This window comes from Rana temporaria, chromosome 12 (assembly GCF_905171775.1).
Source record: "Rana temporaria chromosome 12, aRanTem1.1, whole genome shotgun sequence".
Taxonomy (NCBI): Eukaryota; Metazoa; Chordata; class Amphibia; order Anura; family Ranidae; genus Rana; species Rana temporaria.
The window spans coordinates 55,158,755-55,184,206 of record NC_053500.1 but is presented as its reverse complement, the minus strand read 5'-3'; the positions used below and the strand labels follow the sequence as shown (position 1 = coordinate 55,184,206).

The 25,452-nt window shown below is 43.7% G+C and overlaps 1 protein-coding gene across 3 annotated transcripts in view; it reads right to left on the bottom strand.

Moving 5' to 3' along the window:
* Positions 1-25,452, bottom strand: part of SLC26A11 (solute carrier family 26 member 11) — a 95,815-nt gene that overhangs the window by 66,731 nt on the left and 3,632 nt on the right. For all 3 annotated transcript variants that reach the window (XM_040331783.1, XM_040331784.1, XM_040331782.1), the window contains exons 2-7: positions 14,010-14,257; positions 10,364-10,556; positions 10,198-10,283; positions 5,064-5,143; positions 4,813-4,955; positions 4,548-4,723 (exon numbers count right to left, since the gene is read on the bottom strand). In XM_040331783.1, coding sequence (XP_040187717.1) covers positions 4,548-4,723; positions 4,813-4,955; positions 5,064-5,143; positions 10,198-10,283; positions 10,364-10,556; positions 14,010-14,231 — 900 coding nt within the window. In that variant the 5' untranslated portion in view covers positions 14,232-14,257. The remainder of the gene's footprint in view (positions 1-4,547; positions 4,724-4,812; positions 4,956-5,063; positions 5,144-10,197; positions 10,284-10,363; positions 10,557-14,009; positions 14,258-25,452) is intronic.

The following is a 25,452-nucleotide window of genomic DNA, read 5'->3' as shown; positions in this document are numbered from 1 at the left end:
GGGTCAGTACCCAGACTCAATGCTGTCTGCTCCACAGCATTCCGTGTGTCCCTGCTTGCTAGTATCTGATACCTGTTCCTGTTATTTGACACGACATGTCCGACGTTCCTGCTTTCGGCCTGCACGCGACCTGGCTTGTTTGACTTTGCATCTGCCTGCTCCTTCTGCTACCTTGCTGCCAGCCTGTTACCGATATAGCCTGTACCCGGACTCCTCTCCAGCCTAATTGTCCGCCAGTGTATGACCCAGCCTGCCTGTACATGCCATCTCTCTAGCCCTTCAGAGTCCTGCTGAGCATCCATCCCACCTGCAGCTGTATCTGCTCCTCTGCCTGTGGTGTTCCAGTACCAAGCCAGTTTCTTCCATCTGCTGACCGCTGTTCCTGGTCTTCTCCTGTACCGGTGTTCATCCACAGTCTCTTCAGGGGTTCCAGTCTGGCTCCATTGTCAGAGATTCTGCCAGGCACTCATGCGACTTTGCACTCCTGCGCCTCCTGTCTGCTCTACCAGGGGCGTTGGGTCAGAGGTATGAGAGGCCATCCTCTGCATATCAGGCTCTACCGCCAAGTACGTGACAGTGACACAGCATGTGACTGCCATAAATAATCTTACACTATGATATTGCCAAACATAATAAAGATTTGACTTCAAATATATATATTTTTATGCCAATTTAAAACAATTTATTCAGAGAAAATCGAGTACTGTCCGTGATACTTTTTTTATTTGCACTAACATACAATTTTTCAGGACAAGCATTCGGGGGGTATGTCCCCTTCTTCAAAGTCCAAGCAGTACAAGTCCAAGAGTACTGCTTGGAATTTGAAGAAGGGGACATACCCCGAAAGCTTGTCCTGAAAAATTGTATGTTAGTGCAAATAAAAAAAGTATCACGAACAGTACTCAATTTTCTCTGTCACAATTGCACTTATACGGCTACAAATCGCATCAAACAATTTATTGATATTATATATTTTTACTCTGTATTCCAAGGGCTGTGTTTTAATTTTGAACATGTGACCAGCAAAGGACTAGAGCAGGGGTGCCCAACCTTTTGAAGATCAAGGGCCACTTAAGCGACTTGGTAACCAGTCGCGGGCCACAATGAGCGAAGCGGGTGGATGGCAGCCCACTCTACTATATAAAGCCCACTCTACTTTAACGGTTCGGATTGGAGGTAGGCGTTTGTAAACAGACAAAAGTCCATTTACATCTGCCACTCCTTAGAGGTGAATGGAGGGTCCGATTGGGTCGGACTGACCATGTGAAAGGGGCCTAAGGCTGCTTTTACACTGATGCACTGTTGTTTACCCACACTGTGGGTGCAGCACAGTTCACCTCTGGCTTTCCTGCAGGTTACCTGCACTTTGCCTTAGACATCTATTATATCCTATAGGTGTTTCAGAAAGCACACCAAACTTGCAGGTAATAGAAGTCTATGGCTCAGTGCAGGTAACCTGCAGATGCACTGCTCTGCACCTGCGGATCAGTTTGAAAGCAGCCCAGTAGCCAGAACAGATATGCCCATATATACTCTGTGATTTTAGTAATAAACTTACCCATTAATAACAGTATTCTATTCTACTCCATCCCAGAGCAGGAGGTCGCGGGCCACATCAGAGGGCTCCACGGACCCCTGGACTAGAGACTCCTCGTACCTATTTTTCCCTGCAGACAGGCTGGGAAAGATCAGGGTCATGCGACAGCTGTATATCGATTACGAAAAAAAGTACTTACCGTATTTATCGGCGTATACCGCGCACCTTTTTCCCCCGAAAATAGGGGGGAAATCCCGGGTGCGCGCTATACGCCGATAGCATACCTCGGAGGAGAAGGAGGGGGACGAGCACCCGCGGGAAATCACCAAACTGTCATCTCTTTTCGGCTCTCGCGTCTCACACGCACAGTCCCGCCTCCGCCACCAGCATTGGACCAGTGTTCTGTCTGTCACTGAAGATGGTCCAATGCCGATGGCGGAGGCGGGACTGTGCGTGTGTGACGTAGAGCCGAGTGGAGATAACGGCTCTGTGATTTCCCGCGGTGATTTCCGGCGGGCGCTCGTCCTCCTCCTTCGCCTCCGAGGTACTGTATGCTGCATAGTTTTAAATAGCAGAGATTTAAATAGGAGGGAGACCGCACACGCACAGGTGCACTGAAGCATTGAGCTAGCAGAGTGGATTTAAGTAACAGCCTGATGCACAAATTCAGTCAGACCCAGCTGGAAGTGGAGAGCACTATCTTTTGTTCTTTGTATCCTTTTATATGGCTGGATATATCATTTTGGAGCTGACCAGTTGAGAGGCAAGAGCCTGTAATCTGCTTTGTAGCTGATCCCAAAAGGTTCACAAAAAATTAGTTTTTCCTGAAAATTCCCTCTTAAAATTGGGTTGCGCGTTATACGCCAGTGCGCGTTATACGCCGATAAATACGGTAATTTTTTTTTTTATTAAAATAATTACAGTGCCATCATCCACATATCTCTTAAAATATTTTCCTCTTTCTTCATCTCGCCTTTCTCTCCTTTTAGTTTTAAACCTGTCTACTAGATAATATTCTGCCAAATTTGATCTTGTTTTACCGGTTTATACGCTTGGCAACTTAATTGAAATTGAAGATACATCTTATTAGAGACAGATTTAGGCAAACATCCTTATTTAAAATGACATATGAATCATAACCGTGCATCAGAAACAAAGAAGGTTGTGAACCCTCTGTATGACCTGATGTTACGTCAATCGTAAAACATAGAAAATCATAAAGAATGCATAAATCAAAACAAAAGAACTGTATGAACCCTCTGAGTGTCCAATTCACTCTATTGACTTGCTGAAAAAATGTTCCACAAAATGCAAAGTTCAAAGTGACAATTCAGATGGAGATTCCTCAACCAAATGTTCCAGTGACAAGAAACCACAACACCCAAGAAGTGAGAGGTTATGATAGGAAAGGTCCTCCACCAAAAAAACACTACCACTTACCAGCTTGCTAGATCTCTTGTTAAGGATATCACATGCGCCTGTGGCTTATTCCCCAGCCCCGAGTCTCTGTGCTTGGCAGCAAGATATCCCCAGATACTCCACTCAGGATGTCCTCAGTGTTAATGGTAATCAGTTATTCCCCATGTAAGGATAGAAAGGCTTCCATAGTGTAATTCTTAAAAAAATATTAATTAGAAGACAATATTGCACTTTGCCGTGGGTAAAAATAGCGTATCAAATAGTATTCAAGCTGTCTGGCTCTCGATTGCTGCCCGTTGCTTCCGGGACTTACGCTGTTCACTGTGACGTCAGCACGCCGCTCCTCCCTACACCGTTTCGTCACAGATGACGTCGTCCCGGAAGCAACGGGCAGCTTCTGATCGGCTCGAATACTAATTGATGTGCTATTTTTACCCACGGCAAATTGTAAGTGCAATATTGTCTTCTAATTAATGAAAAGTTTTTTTAAGAATCACACTATGGAAGCCTTTCTATCCTTACATGGGAAATAACCGATTACCATTAACACTGAGGATATCCTGAGTGGAGTACCTGGGGATATCTTGATGCTAAGCACAGAGACTCGGGGCTGGGGAATAAGCCATAGGCGCATGCAATCTCCTTTACTTTTTGTGGATCATTTTTTCAGCAAGTCAATAGAGTGAATTGGACACTCAGAGGGTTCATACAGTTCTTTTGTTTTGATGTATGCATTCTTTACGAGTTTACGAGTTTTAGTATTGTCGTAACATCAGGTCATACAGAGGGTTCACAACCTTCTTTGTTTCTGATGCACGGTTATAATTCCTATGTCACTATAATTTGACCACATCATTTTATTTAGCGCAGCTTATTTTGTTTTAGTTTATCGATTGTGTATGTGTCTCACATGAAGTTGCAGCAGTTCACCTACACTTGTCATCACTATTTTAGAGTGGTTCACGGATAGCGCAGTAAATAATTTTTGACATTAAACATCCTTATTTGCTTGAAGTTTGCATTATCACTTTTCCTATTACTGGATATCTTCCTAAATCACTGTAGGTTTATTCCTTAAAGTGGTAGTCCTTGCTAAAACTAAAACCCCTGCATCTATAGACACCCACGATCTAACATTAACCTAGCCCTGTAAAGAAAAAATCAGTATATGTACCTTTTTTGAAGCTGATCCGACCTGATCCCATGCTAAGCTATCAGCCGTGGTTTCTCTGTGTAGGGAAGTGCAGAGGACACGTCCGACAATGGAAGCCCCGTAGTAAGTCTATGGGTAATTTCACTCCCCATTCATTTTACAGCCGTTGTCGGCCATGTCCTCTGCAGAGCTTCTGCCGTGGAGATCGGGTCGGATCGCCTTAAAAAAAAAAAAAAAAAAAGAAGAAGGTATGTACACAGATTTTTTTCTTTTTCCAGGGATAGACAGGTTAGTGTTAGATCGAGGGTGACTATAAATGCAGGGATTTTAATTTTATCATGAACTTCCACTTTAAAAATAAAGAGGTTACATAAATGTTACAGCAAATAATAAACATAAAAGAGTCTCCTTTATGTATCTTAGCAACAGGTCACATACCTGCGCCATCTCCCTGAAAGGAACAGTGCGATTTCCTGCAGTCTCTGAGAAGGGGGGGAGATGGAAGCGAGGGAGGCCTTCCGCAGTCTTTCCAGTAAGGACAAAAGGAGATAATCCCATCACTTCAAATGAGTAGGCCACCAATCCAGCAGCCACCACCACAATCGCATTTCGAGCTACAGCAACATAAAAAGTTATTAGACATCAGGTAACAAGGCTTAAAGACCTACCACTGAAAAAAAAAAAAACTTCTGTGTTTACCTACCTGTTGTAGTCATCCAAATAATGATGTAGCTGCATCGATAACATCTTGGCATTCCTCTATATGTTCTTGGGAAATTATCCTTCATCCACTTAAGCACCAAAAGAAAACCAATGCACAGAAAACCTAGGATGGCATCCCCAAGTCTAGAAAACATTGATGAACTCATATTTTAAACTTATAAACACAACTTCTTGAACTAGATTGTATGTACTGAAAAATAGTAAGTCATTGGTTAAAGTCAAAACTCTGACCTGGTTGATGGAAGTTTGTGGAAAGTTTCATAGACTTGTAAAACGAATTGGCGTGGAATATCTTTCAAACCTAGAAGGTTCTGACAAGACAACAGAAATACTGAAAAAAGTTGCTTGTTAAGAGATCCAATACATTGGTATGCTAGTATTCTTTGAAGCTGTAATATCAAGGAATGAGAAGGGACTATTGACTTCATACATAAGATAAAGCCACATTAGGGGTCTGCTCATAATGCGGCTTCAAAAATCATCCCAATTTAATTAATCTTACCAATGTTAATGTTAAAAAAAAAAAAAAAAAAAAAAAAAAAAAAAAGTTTGTTTCTACATATACAGTAGGTTGTAATTGATTATGAACATGGGGGAATATTTGCTCTTATGCCCTGTACACACGATCGGTCCATCGGATGAAAAACGGTCTGATGGACCGTTTTCATCGGTTAACCGATGAAGCTGACTGATGGTCAGTCGTGCCTACACACCATCGGTTAAAAAAACGATCGTGTCAGAACGCGGTGACGTAAAACACAACGACGTGCTGAAAAAAAACGAAGTTTAATGCTTCCAAGCATGTGTCGACTTAATTCTGAGCATGCCTGGATTTTTAACCGATGGTTGTGCCTACTAACAATCGTTTTTTTTCTATCAGTTAAATTTAAAACAAGTTGCCTTTTTTTTAATCAATGGATAAATAACCGATGGCGCCCACACACGATCGGTTTGGACCGATGAAAATGGTCCATCAGACAGTTCTCATCGGTTTAACCGATCGTGTGTACGCAGCCTTAGACATGCGAGATCTACTCTATCTCCTGCATATCAGTGCTACACTATAGCTCAGATCTACTGCTTCTTTACACAAATGTCTGTCAGTACCACCCGCCTGGGAAATATCTTATCTCAGCATCTGTTAAAGAGGAACTGAGGGTTTGGGTCAGGAAGAAGCACAAGCCATAATGTGCAAAAATACAGTGCGAAGCTGCACATTACAACCTCTGCCTCTCCTCCGGCACCTTTGCTTCACCGCTGAAACATGCACTGGTTACCCCATACTTAAAAAACACTCACTAGACCCCACCTGTTTGAATAACTTAAGACCAATCTCCCTGCTCCCGTTTGCCTCCAAGCTCATCGAACGCCTTGTCCATGACCGAGTGAGTCGATACCTCGCGGACAACAACCTTCTCAAGCCCCTACAGTCTGGCTTCTGCCCACAACATGCTACCGAAACTGCCCTACTAAAACTCACCAATGACCTACTAACTGCTAAAACCAAAATGACCATTACTCCATACACTTTTTGACCTCTCTGCTGCCTTTGACACAGTTGACCACCTGCTTCTCCTCAGCAAATTACACAAGTCAGCAGCTACAAATACTGTAGCTGCTGACTTTTATTAGGGCACTTGCCTGTCCTGGAATCCAGCAGTGTCCTCATCCAAGCCTAATGGGCTATCAGGTGTTACAGCCGCCATCTAGCCTGAGGTTTTGTAAATGGTCCAGCAGCGTGGGGTGGGGGGCGCTAACTTCGGGCTCAGTTTGCCGCAAACTGAAGCAGAAGCAGGTACTTGTCAAAACCAGGTACACAGCAGGAGCCTGTCAGCAAGCCCCGGCTATATTATATTTTATACATATATTATACACACACACATAGTGCCTTGAAAAAGTATTCATACCCCTTGAAATTTTCCACATTTTGTCATGTTACAACCAAAAACATATTTTATTGGGATTTTATGTGATAGACCAACACAAAGTGGCACATAATTGTGAAGTGGAAGGAAAATTATAAATAAAAATTACAAATAAATATGTGAAAAGTGTGGTACGCATGTGCATTCAGCCCCCTTTATTCCAATACCCTAACTAAAATCTAGTGGAAGCAATTGGCTTAAGTCGTCACCCAATTAGTAAATAGAGTCCACCCATGTATAATTTAATATCAGTATAAATACAACTGTTCTGTGAAGCCCTCAGAGGTTTGTTAGAGAACCTTAGCGAACAAACAGCATCATGAAAGCCAAGGAACACACCTGATAGGTCAGGGATACAGTTGTGGAGAAGTTTAAAGCACAGTTAGGTTATAAAAATTGGTTTTAAGCGATATCACACTATCAAGGCTTTTTATTCCCCATTATTCCAGAGATACTGCATGGGAAGCCCATGATCCTGTTACCATTATAGAACCCAGGGGTGGTTCACAAGTGTGTATTGACTGAGCGTAATTGCCAAGTCAGACGCTCCAAGGTGAACATTTATTAACTAGAGCAGGGATCCTCAAACTACGACCCTCCAGCTGTTGCGGAACTACACATCCCATGAGGCATTGTAAAGCTCTGACATTCACAGACATGACTAGGCATGATGGAAATTGTAGTTCCTGAACAACTGGAGGGCCATAGTTTGAAGACCCGTGAACTAGAGGGTCACTGGAATGAGAGCACCAATGCAAGATCTGCAACACCTGTCAAAGCATGTGGAAGAAACTGCTCTGGTCAGATAAGACCAAAATTGTACTTTTTGGCCTAAAAGCAAAACGCTATGTGTGGCGGAAAAATAATACGGCACATCACCACAAACACACTATCCCCATCGTGAAACATGTTGGTGGCAGCATCATGGAGGGAAAGGGAAGCTGGTCAGAGTTGATGGGAAGATGGATGGAGCCAAAATACAGGGCAATCTTAGAAAAAAATCTGTAATGCCTTGTACACACACAATCGTGTTGTTATGAGAGCTTTTCGTCCGGAATCCCGGCCGATAGAAAAACTGCCGGACAAAAAAAAGAGCAGGATCTTTTTTCCCCGTCTGGAAAAAATCCTGGCGGGAAAATTGTTCGTCTGTATAGTTTTCCGTTGTGTAAAAAAAACGTGCATGCTCGGAAACAAATCGACGCATGCTCAGAAGCAAAGAACTTAATTTTCTCGGCTCGTCATAGTCTTTTACGTCACTGCGTTCTTGGCAGTCAAAAGTTCACCGGACTTTTGCGCGACTGTGTGTATGCAAGGCAGGCTTGGCAGGAATTCTGTCGGAAAAACTTGTTTTTTTATCCGACGGAGAAACCGGTCGTGTGTACTAGCCATTAGAGTTTGCCAAAAAATATGACACTGTGGCGGAGGTTCACCTTCCAGCAGGACAATGACCCTAAACACACAGCCAGAGCTACAATGGAATGGTTTAGCTCAAAGCATATTCATGTGTTAGGTCAAAGTCCAGACCTAAATCCAATTGAGAATCTGTGACAAGACTTGAAATTTGCTGTTCACAGACGCTCTCCATCCAATCTGACAGAGCTTAAGATATTTTGCAAAGAAGAATAGACAAAAATGTCACTCTCTAGATGTGCAAAGCTGGTAGAGACATCCCCAAAAAAAATTGTAGCTGTAATTGCAGCGAAAAGTGGTTCTACAAAAGTATTGATTTAGGGGGGGGGGCGTCATACAAATGCACGCCACACTTTTCACATATTTATTTGTAAAAAATGTGATAAAGCCATTCATCATTTTCCTTCCACTTCCGCTTTGTGTTGTGCCACTTTGTGTTGGTCTATCACATAATATCCCAATATAATACATTTATGTTTTTGGTTGTAACATGACAAAACGTGGAAAATTTCAAGGGGTATGAATATTTTTTAAAGACATTGTATTTAGTAAATCGAGTCCACCTGTGTGTAATTTATCAATTGGCGTCCGCGCTATAGCCGAATGATGGCTACAGTGCGGACCTGAATTTCCGGGAGGCCGTCGATGGTTGTCCACCCCTTTTCTTGCGCGGCGCACGCTGTAATCACCGAGTCACTGAGACTCGGGTGATCACAGATCCAAGTAAAGGGCCAATCCCGGCCCCTTACCATGTGATCAGCTGTCAGCCAATGACAGCTGATTACAAGATGTAAACAAAAGCCAGTGCCCATGAGTGCCACCTATCAATGCCCACGAGTGCCACCCATCAATGCTGCCTATCAGTGTAACCTACCAGTGCCAATCAGTGCCCATCATTGCCACCCAGTGCCCATCACTGCCATACATCAGTGCCACCTATCAGTGCCCACCAGTGCCACCTATCAATGCCACCCATCAGTGCCACCTCTCAGTGCCCACCAGTGCCGCCCATCAGTGCCGACCATCAGTGCCCATCAGTGCAGCCTCATCAGCGTACTTCAATGAAGGACAAAAATTACCTGTTTGCAAAATTTTAGAACAAAATATAAAAAAAAAAAAAAATTTTTTTATTATTCAGTCTTTTTACATTTTGTGTGGGAAAAATGATAACATTTCATTTGGATACAGTGTTGTATGACCGTGCAATTGTCATTCAAAATGCATCAGCGCTGAAAGCTGAACATTGGTCTGGGCAGGAGGGGGATTTAAGTGCCCAGTAAGCAAGTGGTTAATCTCAGAATAAATACAGTTGTTCCGTGAAGCCCTCAGATGTTTGCTTTTGCCCAGGTGCCAGACAGGAGGCGTGCATGAACGCGCCCTAAACCCGGAAGTAGGCAGCATATGGATGCGTCACTTTACCTACACCACCCTCAGTTGGCAAGTGGTTAAGAATGGGGACAGAATAACAGTGTCTGCTTCCCCTAGTGGCTAATCTACATATTTACATATATAAAGTGGTTGCAAATACAATGATTCCCTGCATTAATGTAAAAAATGTCCGGTATTTTTTATCACCCCCCAAAAATACTTATCCGAGTCCTATCTTGATAAAGCACTGTGCCCGTCTGTAGTGGCACTGGTCTTTGTTCCTATACTCATAGGACACAGAGGCAGTAGTGGGAGCCATTGGCTCCAGCCGCTGTCAATCAAATCATGTGAGGAAAAGGCAAGGGGCAGGCCTAAGCTGCACACAGCAGGGCCTCACGAATGCACCTGCACATGTGCCTCCCAAAGAAGCACCTACCTATGGTGGCACATGCAGAAGAGGCGGCGCTGAAAGCACCAATGGGGAAACCCAGTAAAAAACTTCCGGGGTTGCTCTGTGCAGTAACAGAGCAAGTAAATATACCATGTTTGCTTATTCATCATAAATAATAGTGCTTGAATAAGCATACATACAAACCTTTAAATTTTAAAAATCATAAAAAATATATTGGAATAAAAATACATTTTTTTAAACACAGGCATACCTTAACCTGGCTAAATCCAATAGTAACTGCTGCTGCTGAAGTAAAGGCTTTGATGACAGGATGGGATATGAAATCCAAAAGGAAACCTGGGAAAGAAAAAAGAAAAATCTGTTAATGGCTGTGGTTTTGGGCCTGCAACATGATTTGTGAGGAAAAAAAAACTCACCAAAATTGAACAGCCCCATTACCAGTTGAATGCAGCCTGAGAGGAATGCCAACAAAATAGCCAATGATTTGTCACCAGCTGTGTAGACTGCCACAAGGAGAGACATTATGGCTGTGGGACCCAAGGTTACATCTTTGGCTGTTCCAAGCAGACAATAAATAAAACATCCAACAAAGGAAGAGTAAAGCCCAAACTGCAAAAAAACACAACAAAATCAATCAAGGCATAAGAGCACAGAGCAGCAATTTTTGTACTTTCCGCACACAGACACGCTCATTCCCAACATCCTTTGACTGGAAATGGAAAAAGCCAGGTGGAACATTGACGGCTGAACAGAGGATGCATCCAATGTTAGGGTATTATGACAGCAGCAGGCTGTCATTGTCCTTTGGGGGTTATTTACTAAAACTGGAGAGTGCAAAATCTGGTGCAACTGCATAAGAAACCAATCAGCTTCCATGTTTATTGCCAAAGCTTAGTTGAACAAGCTGAAGTTAGAAGCTGATTGGCTACCATGCAGAGCTGCACCAGATTCTGCACTCTCAAGTTTTAGTAAATCAACCCCATTGCATGCAACAGCTTTAGTGAAGCAGAAGACAAGGAGGACAACAATCCTGCACATAAACCAATGGACAACTGTTATTCTTTTTGTCTCGGCTGAAATACATTCTTTTCATATCCCAAAAAGAAAGAATAATCAATTCAGTTAAAATAAGGATTTCACTGTATAAAGATTTCAAATATATATATTTCTATACTATTCATGAACATTTATCTTTTCTTATTCACCTAGACAGATGTACACAATATACATAAGTAGTATGAAGTTGTTTACCCCGTGTATGCATACTTTATTGCAGGCTTCTTTATATATACAGTGCCCTTTTCCACATTTTGTCATGTTACAACATATTTAACCACTTGAGATCCGCGCTATAAACGAAAAACGTCCACAGCGCGGCCCTCAAGTGCCGGGTGGACGTCTTGTTTACATTCCTTGTGAGCGCCGCTGGGGGCGCTCAGCGGGGAAACACTGTGCCCGGCGCATTGCAGGGAAGCCGATGCGTGTGCCTGGAGGCCGCAATGTTCGCCAGGTACCCGCGATCGGCGGTGACAGCAGGGACGTGGAGCTCTGTGTGTAATCACAGAGCTCCACGTCCTGTCAGGGAGAGGAGACCGATCTGTGTCCCTTGTACATAGGGACACAGCATCGGTCACCTCCCCCAGTCAGTCCCCTCCCCCCACACAGTTAGAACACACCCAGGATACACATTTAACCCCTTCCTTACCCCCTAGTGTTAACCCCTTCACTGCCAGTCACATTTATACAGTAATTAGTGCATTTTTATAGCACTGATCGCTGTATAAAATGTGAATGTCCCAAAATTGTGTCAAAAGTGTCCCATACGTCCGCCGCAATATCGCAGGCCTGACAAAAAAATAAAAATAAAAAATTCGCAGATCGCCGCCATTACTAGTAAAAAAAAAAAAAAAAGAAAAAGAATCATAAATCTATCCCCTATTTTGTAGGCGATATAACTTTTGCGCAAACCAATCAATATACGCTTATTGCGATTAAAAAAAAAAAAAAAATTGGGATATTATTATAACAAAAAGTAAAACATATTGTGTGTGTACCTATCCCTACTGAATTAGCGTTGCATTGCCCAGCTGAAGTGACCCCCTTCGTGGAGGACCGCCGACACTGACGACCACCCACCGCTGGTCCCTCTCCTGCACCCCTCACCCCCCCTTTTTTTTCTCTCTCTCTCTTCGCCCGCTTTTCCTCCTTTTCTCTCTTCCTCCTTCCTTTTTCCTCTTCGTGTCCTCCCTTCTCCCCTCTTTCTATCTGCTTTTCCCTCAGAAAATACTCTGTGGTAGGTTTTGAATATCGGCCATATTGCCACAGCTTAACAGTCCCAGACGATGGGTCTAGACCAGTGATGGAGAACCTTTTTGAGCCCGAGTGCCCAAACCGCAATGCGCTGAAAGCTGAAAATTGGTATGGGCACAAAGGGGGTTTAAGTGCCCAGTAATGAAGTGGTTAAATTAGATTTTTTACTGTTATTATTATTTTTACTGGTTGATTTATTGTTTTACTGGTTTTATTATTAAAAAAATAAAAATAAAAGGGGGCTGTGCAATGTAAAGGATCTGTGTACTGTGCAGGGGGAAAATGCTGTGTAATAATGTGCGGGGATCTGTGCAATGTGCGGGGGGGGGGGGGGGGGGCCTTTGGTCTGTGTAATGTACAGGGGGGGGGGGGGGCTTTGGAATGTAAAAAGGGCTGTGGAAAGTTTTTTTCCTTAAACTTCCCTCTTAAAATTAGGGTGCGTGTTATACGCCGGCGCGTGTTATACGCCGATAAATACGGTATACAATAATGCTGTACTGCTCTGGTGACGGTATGTAAAAAATAAAAAATAAAAAAAGAAGAAGAAGAGGGGGGTGGCGGGGGGGTGTAACTTTTACATTTTCCAAACAAATTGTAATAAAAAAAAAATTAAAGAGAACATTCTTTCCCCCTTTCTCATACTGTCACCCAGTATGAGAAAGAAACACAATTCTCTTAATTTTTTTTTTTATTACAACTTTTTTTCCCCTAACACACTGACCAGAGCACTACAGTGTTACCATAGTAACATTGTACTATTCTGGGGAAGTGATCAGAATTTTTATTTATTTCTTACAAATTATGATAGCATATACCAATGAGTTTCATTGATATAAGCAACCATTTTTTACTGAAAGAAACTAGTTTATTCAGGGTCTTTTGTTGTGATTTGCTGCAATTGGTCAAAGCTAATCACATGGTAGAGGTGGTCTGTGGATTGGCAACAGTGAACACATGGTACAGGCAGGCCAATCACAGCTAACACAATTGTATACAATGGATGGCTTGAAAGAAAGCCATCAATTGTTTACAACTGTCATGTGATCTGCTGTGATTGGTCACAGCAATCACATGACACTGGCACTGATCAGTCAGTCTTCGGTTGTGTCTCATAGACACACCCGGTGCCATCACTTTGCTGTGTTCTGAGAGGACTATAGGCTGGGCGGGAAGGTGTTAAAGCGGAGTTCCACCCAAATTTGGAACTTCCGCTTATCCCACTCCTCACCCCCTTACATGCCACATTTGGCATGTCATTTTTTTGGGGGGGGAGTGGGGGCTTCAGGAGGAGTGGGACTTCCTGTCCCACTTCCTCCTTCCGGGTAGACGATTAAGCCTAATCGCCTAGGCGATTAAGCTTAATCACCTACAGGAAGGGGCTGCTGTAGGCGATCGCCCAGGACACGTGACAGGTCCTCGGCGATCGTCTGTCCAATCAGACGGCGCCTCGCCGGGCCGCTCGCGCAGTGCCGCTCGCGCATGCGCAGTGGGTGCCCGGCCGTGAAGCCGAAAGCTGTCACGGCCGGGTGCCCACACTGAGCATGAAGACGCCAGCCGGCGAGGGGGGTGCGAGGAGCGGAGCCCCGTCCAGCGCGTCACTGGAGCCGTGGAGCAGGTAAGTGTCGGTTTATTAAAAGCCAGCAGCTACACTTTTTGTAGCTGCTGACTTTTAATAAACTTACAAAATGGGTGGAAAACCCCTTTAATAAATAAAACACTAAGAAGATAAAACATATCTGAAGTGTTCCTTACCTCCACAGGTAGGCCAGCTACCTCTGCATAAGCAAGAGCCTGGGGAACCACTGTAAGTCCAACTGTAAATCCAGCAATGATATCAAGTTGTAGACATTGCAGAGAATAGTTTGGTAACCAGCACAGGAATGGTAATTTCCTTTGTACTGCTTCCCAAGAGCAACATCTGGCCAGTACTCCAGCATTGATCCTTCTTCCATGCTGGTCACCCAGCCGATTCATATTTGCTGATCCCGGTCACGTCATCCCTTTGTAAATGGAAAAGAAAAATGTTATACTTGTACACGCAATTTAATACATTTACGATGAGGGTAAACAACAGTGGTGGTCCTAAATACAGTGTTTAATAGTAACCTATTCAAACCCTGGTCCAATTTAAAGGAGTTCTCTGACCTAAAACTTTTAACCCCCGCTGTGCCCGGGCTGTAAAAAAAAAGAAAATAAACTTTCACTTACCTGCCTACGATCCCCCGTTGTTCCGATATCGCCGTCCCGTTCTCCGGTCCCGGTCTCTTCCGCTTCCTGTGTGTCGGTGACTCATAGTGCGCTCAGCCTATCAGTGGCCGCGACGGGACATTGCTGCGGCCGCTGATAGGCTGAGCGCACTATGATTTACCGACACCCTGGAAGCGGAAGGGGCCCGGGACCGGAGAACGGGACGGCGATATCGGAACAACGGGGGATCGTAGGCAGGTAAGTGACAGTTTATTTTCTATTTTTTTACAGCCCGGGCACAGCGGGGGTTAAAAGTTTTAGGTCAGAGAACTCCTTTAAGTGAAACCAAATTACTATGGGTTAATGGTCTTTATGCTTATTATGCTTTACATTTACAGTTCCTTATTGAATTAATTCAACCGATTAATAAAACTTGTAAACCTAAAATATTCTATTTTGTACTACAGCACCTAAATGAGGCTGCAATTCTTGGTTAGAAACAATGGGCCAGATCCACGAAGCGCGGCGCTTCTCTCCGTCTGGCGTAGTGTATCTCAGATACACTACGCCGCCGTAACTTTTTTTTTTTTTTTTTGCACCCTCAAAGAATTCCCACGTTAAGTTACGGCGGCGTAGTGTAACTTAGGCGGCGTAAGGGCACACAGTTCGAATGTATGTGATGGGGGCGTGTTTTATGTTAATACGTCGTGACCCGACGTAAATTACGTTTTTTTTAATGGCGCATGCTCCGTCCGTGGGGGTATCCCAGTGCGCATGCTCAAAATTAAACCGGAACAAGCCAATGCTTACGACGGTGACGTCATTCTACGCAAAGCCCTATTCGCGAACGACTTACGCAAACGACGTAACATTTTGCGTAAGCCGGACGTACGTTCGTGGATCGCCGTATATAGCTAAATTGCAGGGCTAACTATACGCCGGAAAAAGCCGAAAGCAAACGACGAAAAAAAATGCGCCGGCCGGACGTACGTTCGTGGATCGCCGTATATAGCTAATTTGCATACTCGACGCGGAATTTGACGGAAACGCCACCTAGCAGCCAGCGTAAATATGCACCTACGATCCGACGGCGTACTAAGACGTACGCCTGTCGGATCGCTCCCTCATTCAGTTGTATCTTGTTTTATGGATACAAAACAGAGATACGACGGGGGAACTTTGAAATTACGCGGCATATCAATAGATACGCCGGCGTAATTCGTTTGTGGATCTGGCCCAATATCTTTTAACTCGGGTAGATGTTATCAGGACATCATTACTACTGAATTATTTTCAGTATAAATAATGAAATTACACCAATAATAATGGCTGAAAATAAAGGCAGACCGTAAAAACTCACCTTACAATATTGAACACTTAAAAATTTTTCCCCCTAAATAGCAAAATTGAAGGATGAGGTAAGTGAAGGAGGACTGCACTAAGGTTAGTGCAGTCCTCCTTCACTTACCTCATCCTTCAATTTTGCTTTTAAATGTCCTTGGGCCAAATCCTCAAAAGGGATACGCAGGCGGAACTGCTGTTCAGCCTGCGTATCCCTGTGCCCATCTTTGGAACTGATCCTCAGAATCAGTTTTCCAAAGATAGGCAGAAGATCCGACATCTGTAAGAGACTTACACTGTCGGATCTTAGGATGCAGTACCGCATCCGCCGCTGGGGGCATTTCGAGTCGAAATGCCGCTTTGCGTATGCAAATGAGGACTTACGGAGATCCACAAAGCTTTTCAGCTTTGTGTTTTCTGCGTAAGTTTACGTTTGCATACATAAAATTAGTTCTGCTTTTACAAAAGTGTAAACTAGTAACACCTTGTAAAAACAGATCTTTTTTTCGATCGCCGCGTTTTTTTTTAAATTTTTAATTTTTTTTTAAATTTTACATTTTTTTTAAAATTTTGAATTTTTTTTCCGGTGCGCAACTTTTTTTTTTACCCGACGCAACTTTGTCCCGTCGCAATCCACAAAGCCCGACGTAACGTAATTTTGCGCGCTGCCCGTCGGGAAAATGACGTCACGAGCATGCGCAGTACGGCCGGCGCGCCTCATTTAAATTGTCATCGCCCCCTGCAGAAGAGGACCGCCTTGCGCCGGAGACATTTAAGTTACACGGCCTGAAATTTCTAGGTAAGTGCTTTGTGGATCGGGCACTTAGGTAGAAATTTTAAGTCAGTGTAACTTAAATGGGAAAAGTTAAGTTAGGCAGGAAATTTGAGGACTTGGCCCCTTATTTCTTCTGAGAAATCCTCGCTTCCTGTTCTTCTGTCTGTAACTCCACACAGTAATGCAAGGCTTTCTCCCTGGTGTGGAGTGTCGTGCTCGCCCCCTCCCTTAGACTACAGGAGAGTCAGGACGCCCACTAACACACAGCTCCTTTATCTGCAACATAAAGAGCATCCTGACTCTCCTGTAGTCCAAGGGAGGGGGCGAGCATGACACTTCACACCAGGGAGAAAGCCTTGCATTACTGTGTGGAGTTACAGACAGAAGAACAGAACAAACACACCCACACAGGCTAAACTTGAAGGACTGGTGTCTTTATTTAACCTTACCAAATATGTAATTTGCACTACACAAATACTCCAGCTAGTCCTCTGCTGCAAACATCAATATAAGTCCTGCAATTCCAAATCTAGCACCACAATACTACTCCTGCCATAAAAAACAACCCATGCTTCCTGTCCATAAAAAAATAAATAAATAAATTCCCACTGATCACCAATATAAGGAATTGTGACATTGGGGGTTGTTGGCTCTCGTGGTAGATGCATTTTTGTGTAGTGAGTCCACACCAAACAAGCATATATTGATAAGGGCCTGGTAGCCCACGTTTATTAACTACTTAAGCCCCGGACCAAAATGCAGGTAAAGGACCAGGCCCCTTTTTGCGATTCTGGACTGCGTCCCTTTAACTGACAATTGCGCGGTCGTGCGATGTGGCTCCCAAACAAAATTAGCGTCTTTTTTTCCCCACAAATAGGGCTTTCTTTTAGTGGTATTTGATCACCTCTGCGGTTTTTATTTTTTGTGCTATAAACAAAAATAGAGCGACAATTTTGAAAAAAATTCAATATTTTACTTTTTGCTATAATAAATATCCCCCAAAAATATATAAAACATTTTTTTCCCTCAGTTTAGGCCGATACGTATTCTTCTACATATTTTTGGTAAAAAAAAATAAAAAATAAATCGCAATAAGCGTTTATCGGTTGGTTTGCGCAAAATTTATAGCGTTTACAAAATAGGGGATAGTTTTATTGCATTTTTATTAATTATTATTTTTTTACTACTAATGGCGGCGATCAGCGATTTTTTTCGTGACTGCGACATTATGGCGGACACTTCGGACAATTTTGACACATTTTTGGGACCATTGTATTTTCACAGCAAAAAATGCATTTAAAATGCATTGTTTATTGTGGAAATGACAGTTGCAGTTTGGGAGTTAACCACAGGGGGCGCTGAAGGGGTTATGTTTCACCTAGTGTGTGTTTACAACTGTAGGGGGGTGTGGCTGTAGGAGTGACGTCATCGATTGTGTCTACCTATAAAGGGGATGACACGATCGATGACGCCGCCACAGTGAAGCCGTGTTTGCACACAGCTCTCCCCGTTCTTCAGCTCTGGGGACCGATCGGGGGACCCCAGCGGCGATCAGGTCCGCGGGTCCCGGAGCTTCGGACCGGGTCGCGGGCGCACGCCCGCGGCCCACGACTGGGTAGATGTACAGGACGTGCCGGTACGTCCATCTGCCCAGCCGTGCCATTCTGTGGACGTATATCTACAGGCGGCGGTCCTTAAGTGGTAAAATAAGGAAAAAACAGTCCACTCAGGAGTCCCACACAGGGATTTAAATATTGTTCAGAAAGTAACTGAAAATACTAGCCCACCTGGCTACTCTTCAACAGCACTGGTACCTTAAACCACCAGATCTTCCAGTCCAACAGTCTTGGATGCGTACAGTCTTTGGGCTCCTTAAACACACACAGCTTCAAGCTCCTCAATGCACACAGCTTCTGGCTTCTTGGTCGCGCACAGCTTGAAGCCCTTCAACGCACACAGCTTTTAGCTTCTTGGACGCACACAGCATCTATCTTCACAAAGCAGCCACTGCTCCAACTCCACCTTCCTCTCTTTTCTGACTCTCCCCAGCCCTTCATTATATGAGCTGTGTGCATCTGGGCACACAGCTTGCAGGCTGTCTCTAAAACCCGGACACAGGGTTGAAGATCCCGTCCCACCCATATCTCTGAGGAATCTCCAAGTCACAGAGCCCCTTGTAGAGATAAATAAATCTGAGAAAACTGCCAGAGCAGTTCCCAGTTTTAAAATTTAAGCTCTGCACTCAGCCGATATGCAGACTCTGGGCCAGATTCAGATAGGTCAGCGGATCTTTAGATCCGCGTAACCTATCTGATTTACGTTACGCCGCCGCAAGTTTTTGAGGCAAGTGCTTTATTCAGAAAGCACTTGCCTCTTAAGTTGCGGTGGCGTATCGTAAATCCCCCGGCGGAATTCAAATTCCGCAGCTAGGGTGCGTGTAAAATTTAAATCAGGCGCGTCCCCGCGCCGAACGAACTGCGCATGCGCCGTCCATCAAATTTCCCAGCGTGCATTGCTCCAAATGACGTCGCAAGGACGTCATTGGTTTCGTCGTGAGCGGAACTTACATCCAGCCCTTTTCTGAATCGACTTAAAATTTCAAAATTCGACGTGGGAACAACGGCCATACTTAAAGGGGTTGTAAAGGAAAAACATTTTTTTTCATAATAAGCATCCTTTACCTGCAAACTTTCCTCTTTTTTCACTTCCTCATTGTTCGTTTTTGCTCAGAAGTTGCTCTATTTCTTCTCTGTTCTGCTCACTTCCTGCTTGTCTGATTTTACTCACCACCGTGAAGGGAGGCTTTACTGCGGTTGTCAGTAACATGCTCACCCCCTCCTGGGAACTACATCTGTGTGTCAGGACGCTCTCTATGTGTTAGAGACTTCAAGGAGGTGTGAATTACTGGGCGTGCCGCAATTCATACTGGGAAATGTAGTTCTTACATAAACGAGCGCCGCAAACCAGGAAGTGAATGAGAGAACAGAAACTAAAATGCCGGAGGTGATATAGATGAAGGAATTTAATAGGTATTTACTCGATTTTTAACAGAATCATTACACTATTCTGTCTGTCTACCTTGCAGACATTAATTTTAGGCAGAAAAAAAAAAATTCCTTTACAACTCCTTTTACATAGGATACCCTTTCACATAGCAGGGGTAACTTTACGACGGAAAAAGCCAAACGCAAACGATGTAAAAAAAATGCGCCGGGCGGTCGTTCGTTTGTGAATCGGCGGAAATCCTCATTTGCATATTCGTTGCGTAAAAAAAACGAAACGCCACCTAGCGGCTGGCCTGGAATTGCAGCCTAAGATCCGACGGTGTAAGACACTTACACCTGGCGGATCTTAGGAATATCTATGCGTAACTGATTCTCTGAATCAGTCGCATAGATACGACCGGCAGAACTCAGAGATACGATGGCGTATCAGGAGATACGCCGTCGTATCTCTTTCTGAATCTGGCCCTCTGTGTCCACTTCAATATAAGTTTCATTGGGACAGAGCCTCGCTCTGCCACAGAATATACAGAACATTCTTCTCACTGATCACCAATGTAAGGAACATTCTTCCCACTGATCACCAATGTAAGGAACATTCTTCCCACTGACCACCAATGTAAGGAACATTCTTCCCACTGACCACCAATGTAAGGAACATTCTTCCCACTGACCACCAATGTAAGGAACATTCTTCCCACTGACCACCAATGTAAGGAACATTCTTCCCACTGACCACCAATGTAAGGAACATTCTTCCCACTGACCACCAATGTAAGGAACATTCTTCCCACTGACCACCAATGTAAGGAACATTCTTCCCACTGACCACCAATGTAAGGAACATTCTTCCCACTGACCACCAATGTAAGGAACATTCTTCCCACTGATCACCAATGTAAGGAACATTCTTCCCACTGATCACCAATGTAAGGAACATTCTTCCCACTGACCACCAATGTAAGGAACATTCTTCCCACTGACCACCAATGTAAGGAACATTCTTCCCACTGATCACCAATGTAAGGAACATTCTTCTCACTGATCACCAATGTAAGGAACATTCTTCCCACTGATCACCAATGTAAGGGACATTCTTCCCACTGACCACCAATGTAAGGAACATTCTTCCCACTGATCACCAATGTAAGGAACATTCTTCTTCCCACTGATCACCAATGTAAGGAACATTCTTCCCACTGATCACCAATGTAAGGAACATTCTTCTCACTGATCACCAATGTAAGGGACATTCTTCTCACTGACCACCAATGTAAGGAACATTCTTCCCACTGATCACCAATGTAAGGGACATTCTTCTCACTGATCACCAATGTAAGGGACATTCTTCTCACTGATCACCAATGTAAGGGACATTCTTCCCACTGATCACCAATGTAAGGGACATTCTTCCCACTGATCACCAATGTAAGGAACATTCTTCCCACTGATCACCAATGTAAGGGACATTCTTCTCACTGATCACCAATGTAAGGAACATTCTTCTCACTGATCACCAATGTAAGGAACATTCTTCTTCCCACTGATCACCAATGTAAGGAGAATTCTTCCCACTGATCACCAATGTAAGGAACATTCTTCTCACTGATCACCAATGTAAGGGACATTCTTCCCACTGACCTCCAATGTAAGGAACATTCTTCTCACTGATCACCAATGTAAGGAACATTCTTCTCACTGATCACCAATGTAAGGAACATTCTTCTCACTGATCACCAATGTAAGGGACATTCTTCTCACTGATCACCAATGTAAGGAACATTCTTCCCACTGATCACCAATGTAATGGACATTCTTCCCACTGATCACCAATGTAATGGACATTCTTCTCACTGATCACCAATGTAAGGAGCATTCTTCTCACTGATCACCAATGTAAGGGACATTCTTCTCACTGACCACCAATGTAAGGAACATTCTTCCCACTGACCACCAATGTAAGGAACATTCTTCCCACTGATCACCAATGTAAGGAACATTCTTCTCACTGATCACCAATGTAAGGAACATTCTTCCCACTGATCACCAATGTAAGGGACATTCTTCCCACTGACCACCAATGTAAGGAACATTCTTCCCACTGATCACCAATGTAAGGAACATTCTTCTTCCCACTGATCACCAATGTAAGGAACATTCTTCCCACTGATCACCAATGTAAGGAACATTCTTCTCACTGATCACCAATGTAAGGGACATTCTTCTCACTGACCACCAATGTAAGGAACATTCTTCCCACTGATCACCAATGTAAGGGACATTCTTCTCACTGATCACCAATGTAAGGGACATTCTTCTCACTGATCACCAATGTAAGGGACATTCTTCCCACTGATCACCAATGTAAGGGACATTCTTCCCACTGATCACCAATGTAAGGAGCATTCTTCTCACTGATCACCAATGTAAGGGACATTCTTCTCACTGATCACCAATGTAAGGGACATTCTTCCCACTGATCACCAATGTAAGGGACATTCTTCTCACTGATCACCAATGTAAGGAACATTCTTCTCACTGATCACCAATGTAAGGAACATTCTTCTTCCCACTGATCACCAATGTAAGGAGAATTCTTCCCACTGATCACCAATGTAAGGAACATTCTTCTCACTGATCACCAATGTAAGGGACATTCTTCCCACTGACCTCCAATGTAAGGAACATTCTTCTCACTGATCACCAATGTAAGGAACATTCTTCTCACTGATCACCAATGTAAGGAACATTCTTCTCACTGATCACCAATGTAAGGGACATTCTTCTCACTGATCACCAATGTAAGGAACATTCTTCCCACTGACCACCAATGTAAGGAACATTCTTCCCACTGATCACCAATGTAAGGAACATTCTTCTCACTGATCACCAATGTAAGGAACATTCTTCCCACTGATCACCAATGTAAGGGACATTCTTCCCACTGACCACCAATGTAAGGAACATTCTTCCCACTGATCACCAATGTAAGGAACATTCTTCTTCCCACTGATCACCAATGTAAGGAACATTCTTCCCACTGATCACCAATGTAAGGAACATTCTTCTCACTGATCACCAATGTAAGGGACATTCTTCTCACTGACCACCAATGTAAGGAACATTCTTCCCACTGATCACCAATGTAAGGGACATTCTTCTCACTGATCACCAATGTAAGGGACATTCTTCTCACTGATCACCAATGTAAGGGACATTCTTCCCACTGATCACCAATGTAAGGGACATTCTTCCCACTGATCACCAATGTAAGGAGCATTCTTCTCACTGATCACCAATGTAAGGGACATTCTTCTCACTGATCACCAATGTAAGGGACATTCTTCCCACTGATCACCAATGTAAGGGACATTCTTCTCACTGATCACCAATGTAAGGAACATTCTTCTCACTGATCACCAATGTAAGGAACATTCTTCTTCCCACTGATCACCAATGTAAGGAGAATTCTTCCCACTGATCACCAATGTAAGGAACATTCTTCTCACTGATCACCAATGTAAGGGACATTCTTCCCACTGACCTCCAATGTAAGGAACATTCTTCTCACTGATCACCAATGTAAGGAACATTCTTCTCACTGATCACCAATGTAAGGAACATTCTTCTCACTGATCACCAATGTAAGGGACATTCTTCTCACTGATCACCAATGTAAGGAACATTCTTCCCACTGATCACCAATGTAATGGACATTCTTCCCACTGATCACCAATGTAATGGACATTCTTCTCACTGATCACCAATGTAAGGAGCATTCTTCTCACTGATCACCAATGTAAGGGACATTCTTCTCACTGATCACCAATGTAATGGACATTCTTCCCACTGATCACCAATGTAATGAACATTCTTCCCACTGGTCACCAATGTAAGGAACATTCTTTCCACTGACCACCAATGTAAGGAACATTCTTCCCACTGATCACCAATGTAAGGAACATTCTTCTCACTGATCACCAATGTAAGGGACATTCTTCCCACTGACCACCAATGTAAGGAACATTCTTCTCACTGATCACCAATGTAAGGAACATTCTTCCCACTGACCACCAATGTAAGGAACATTCTTCTCACTGATCACCAATGTAAGGGACATTCTTCCCACTGACCACCAATGTAAGGGACATTCTTCTCACTGATCACCAATGTAAGGAACATTCTTCCCACTGATCACCAATGTAAGGAACATTCTTCCCACTGATCACCAATGTAAGGAACATTCTTCCCACTGATCACCAATGTAAGGAACATTCTTCCCACTGACCACCAATGTAAGGAACATTCTTCTCACTGACCAGCAATGTAAGGGACATTCTTCCCACTGACCACCAATGTAAGGAACATTCTTCTCACTGACCAGCAATGTAAGGAACATTTTTCCCACTGACCACCTATGTAAGGAACATTCTTCTCACTGACCAGCAATGTAAGGAACATTCTTCCCACTGACCACCAATGTAAGGAACATTCTTCTCACTGACCAGCAATGTAAGGAACATTCTTCTCACTGACCAGCAATGTAAGGAACATTCTTCTCACTGATCACCAATGTAAGGAACATTCTTCTCACTGATCACCAATGTAAGGAGCATTCTTCCCTCTGACCACCAATGTAAGGAACATTCTTCCCACTGATCACCAATGTAAGGAACATTCTTCTCACTGATCACCAATGTAAGGAACATTCTTCTCACTGATCACCAATGTAAGGAACATTCTTCCCTCTGACCACCAATGTAAGGAACATTCTTCTCACTGACCACCAATGTAAGGAACATTCTTCTCACTGACCACCAATGTAAGGAACATTGGGCCTGATCCTCAAAAGGGATACGCCGGCGTATCTACTGATACGCCGTCGTATCCCTGTTTCTATCTATGGAACTGATCCACAGAATCAGTTTCACATAGATAGGCAGAAGATCCGACATGTGTAAGGGACTTACACTGTTGGATCTTAGGATGCAGTACCGCATCTGCCGCTGGGGGCATTTCTCGTCGAAATGCCGCTTCGGGTATGCAAATTAGCACTTACGGAGATCCACAAAGCTTTTACGCTTCGTTTTTTCTCCGTAAGTATTAGTTTGCTGTCGCAATATTAGGGCTGCTTTTACAAGGCCTAAACTGTTTAGACCTTGTAAAAGTAGACCCTTCTATCCCGCGTCGCTGTCTTTTTTTTTTCAAAATTTTTTTTTTCCGCCGCAACTCGTATTTTTTTTTTTACGCCCGTCGCGATTCTCAAAACCCGGCGCAACGTAAAACCGTGCAAAGCACGTCGGGAAAATTACGTTGGGAGCATGCGCAGTACGTCCGGCGCGGGAGCGCGCCTAATTTAAATTGGACTCGCCCCATTAAATTAGGAACGCCTTGCGCCGGCCGGATTTAAGTTACACCGCTCAAAATTTCTAGGTAAGTGCTTTGTGGATCGGGCACTTAGAGATTTTGCGGCGGTGTAACTTAAATGGAAAAAGTTACGTTGGGCCGGGTTTTTGAGGATTAGGCCCATTCTTCTCACTGACCACCAATGTAAGGGACTTTCTTCCCACTGACCACCAATGTAAGGGACATTCTTCCCACTGATCACCAATGTTAGGGACATTCTTCCCACTGATCACCAATGTTAGGGACATTCTTCCCACCGATCACCAATGTAAGGGACATTCTTCTCACTGACCACCAATGTAAGGAACATTCTTCTCACTGACCACCAATGTAAGGAACATTCTTCTCACTGACCACAAATGTAAGGGACATTCTTCCCACTGATCACCAATGTAAGGAACATTCTTCTCACTGACCACCAATGTAAGGGACATTCTTCTCACTGACCACCAATGTAAGGGACATTCTTCTCACTGATCACCAA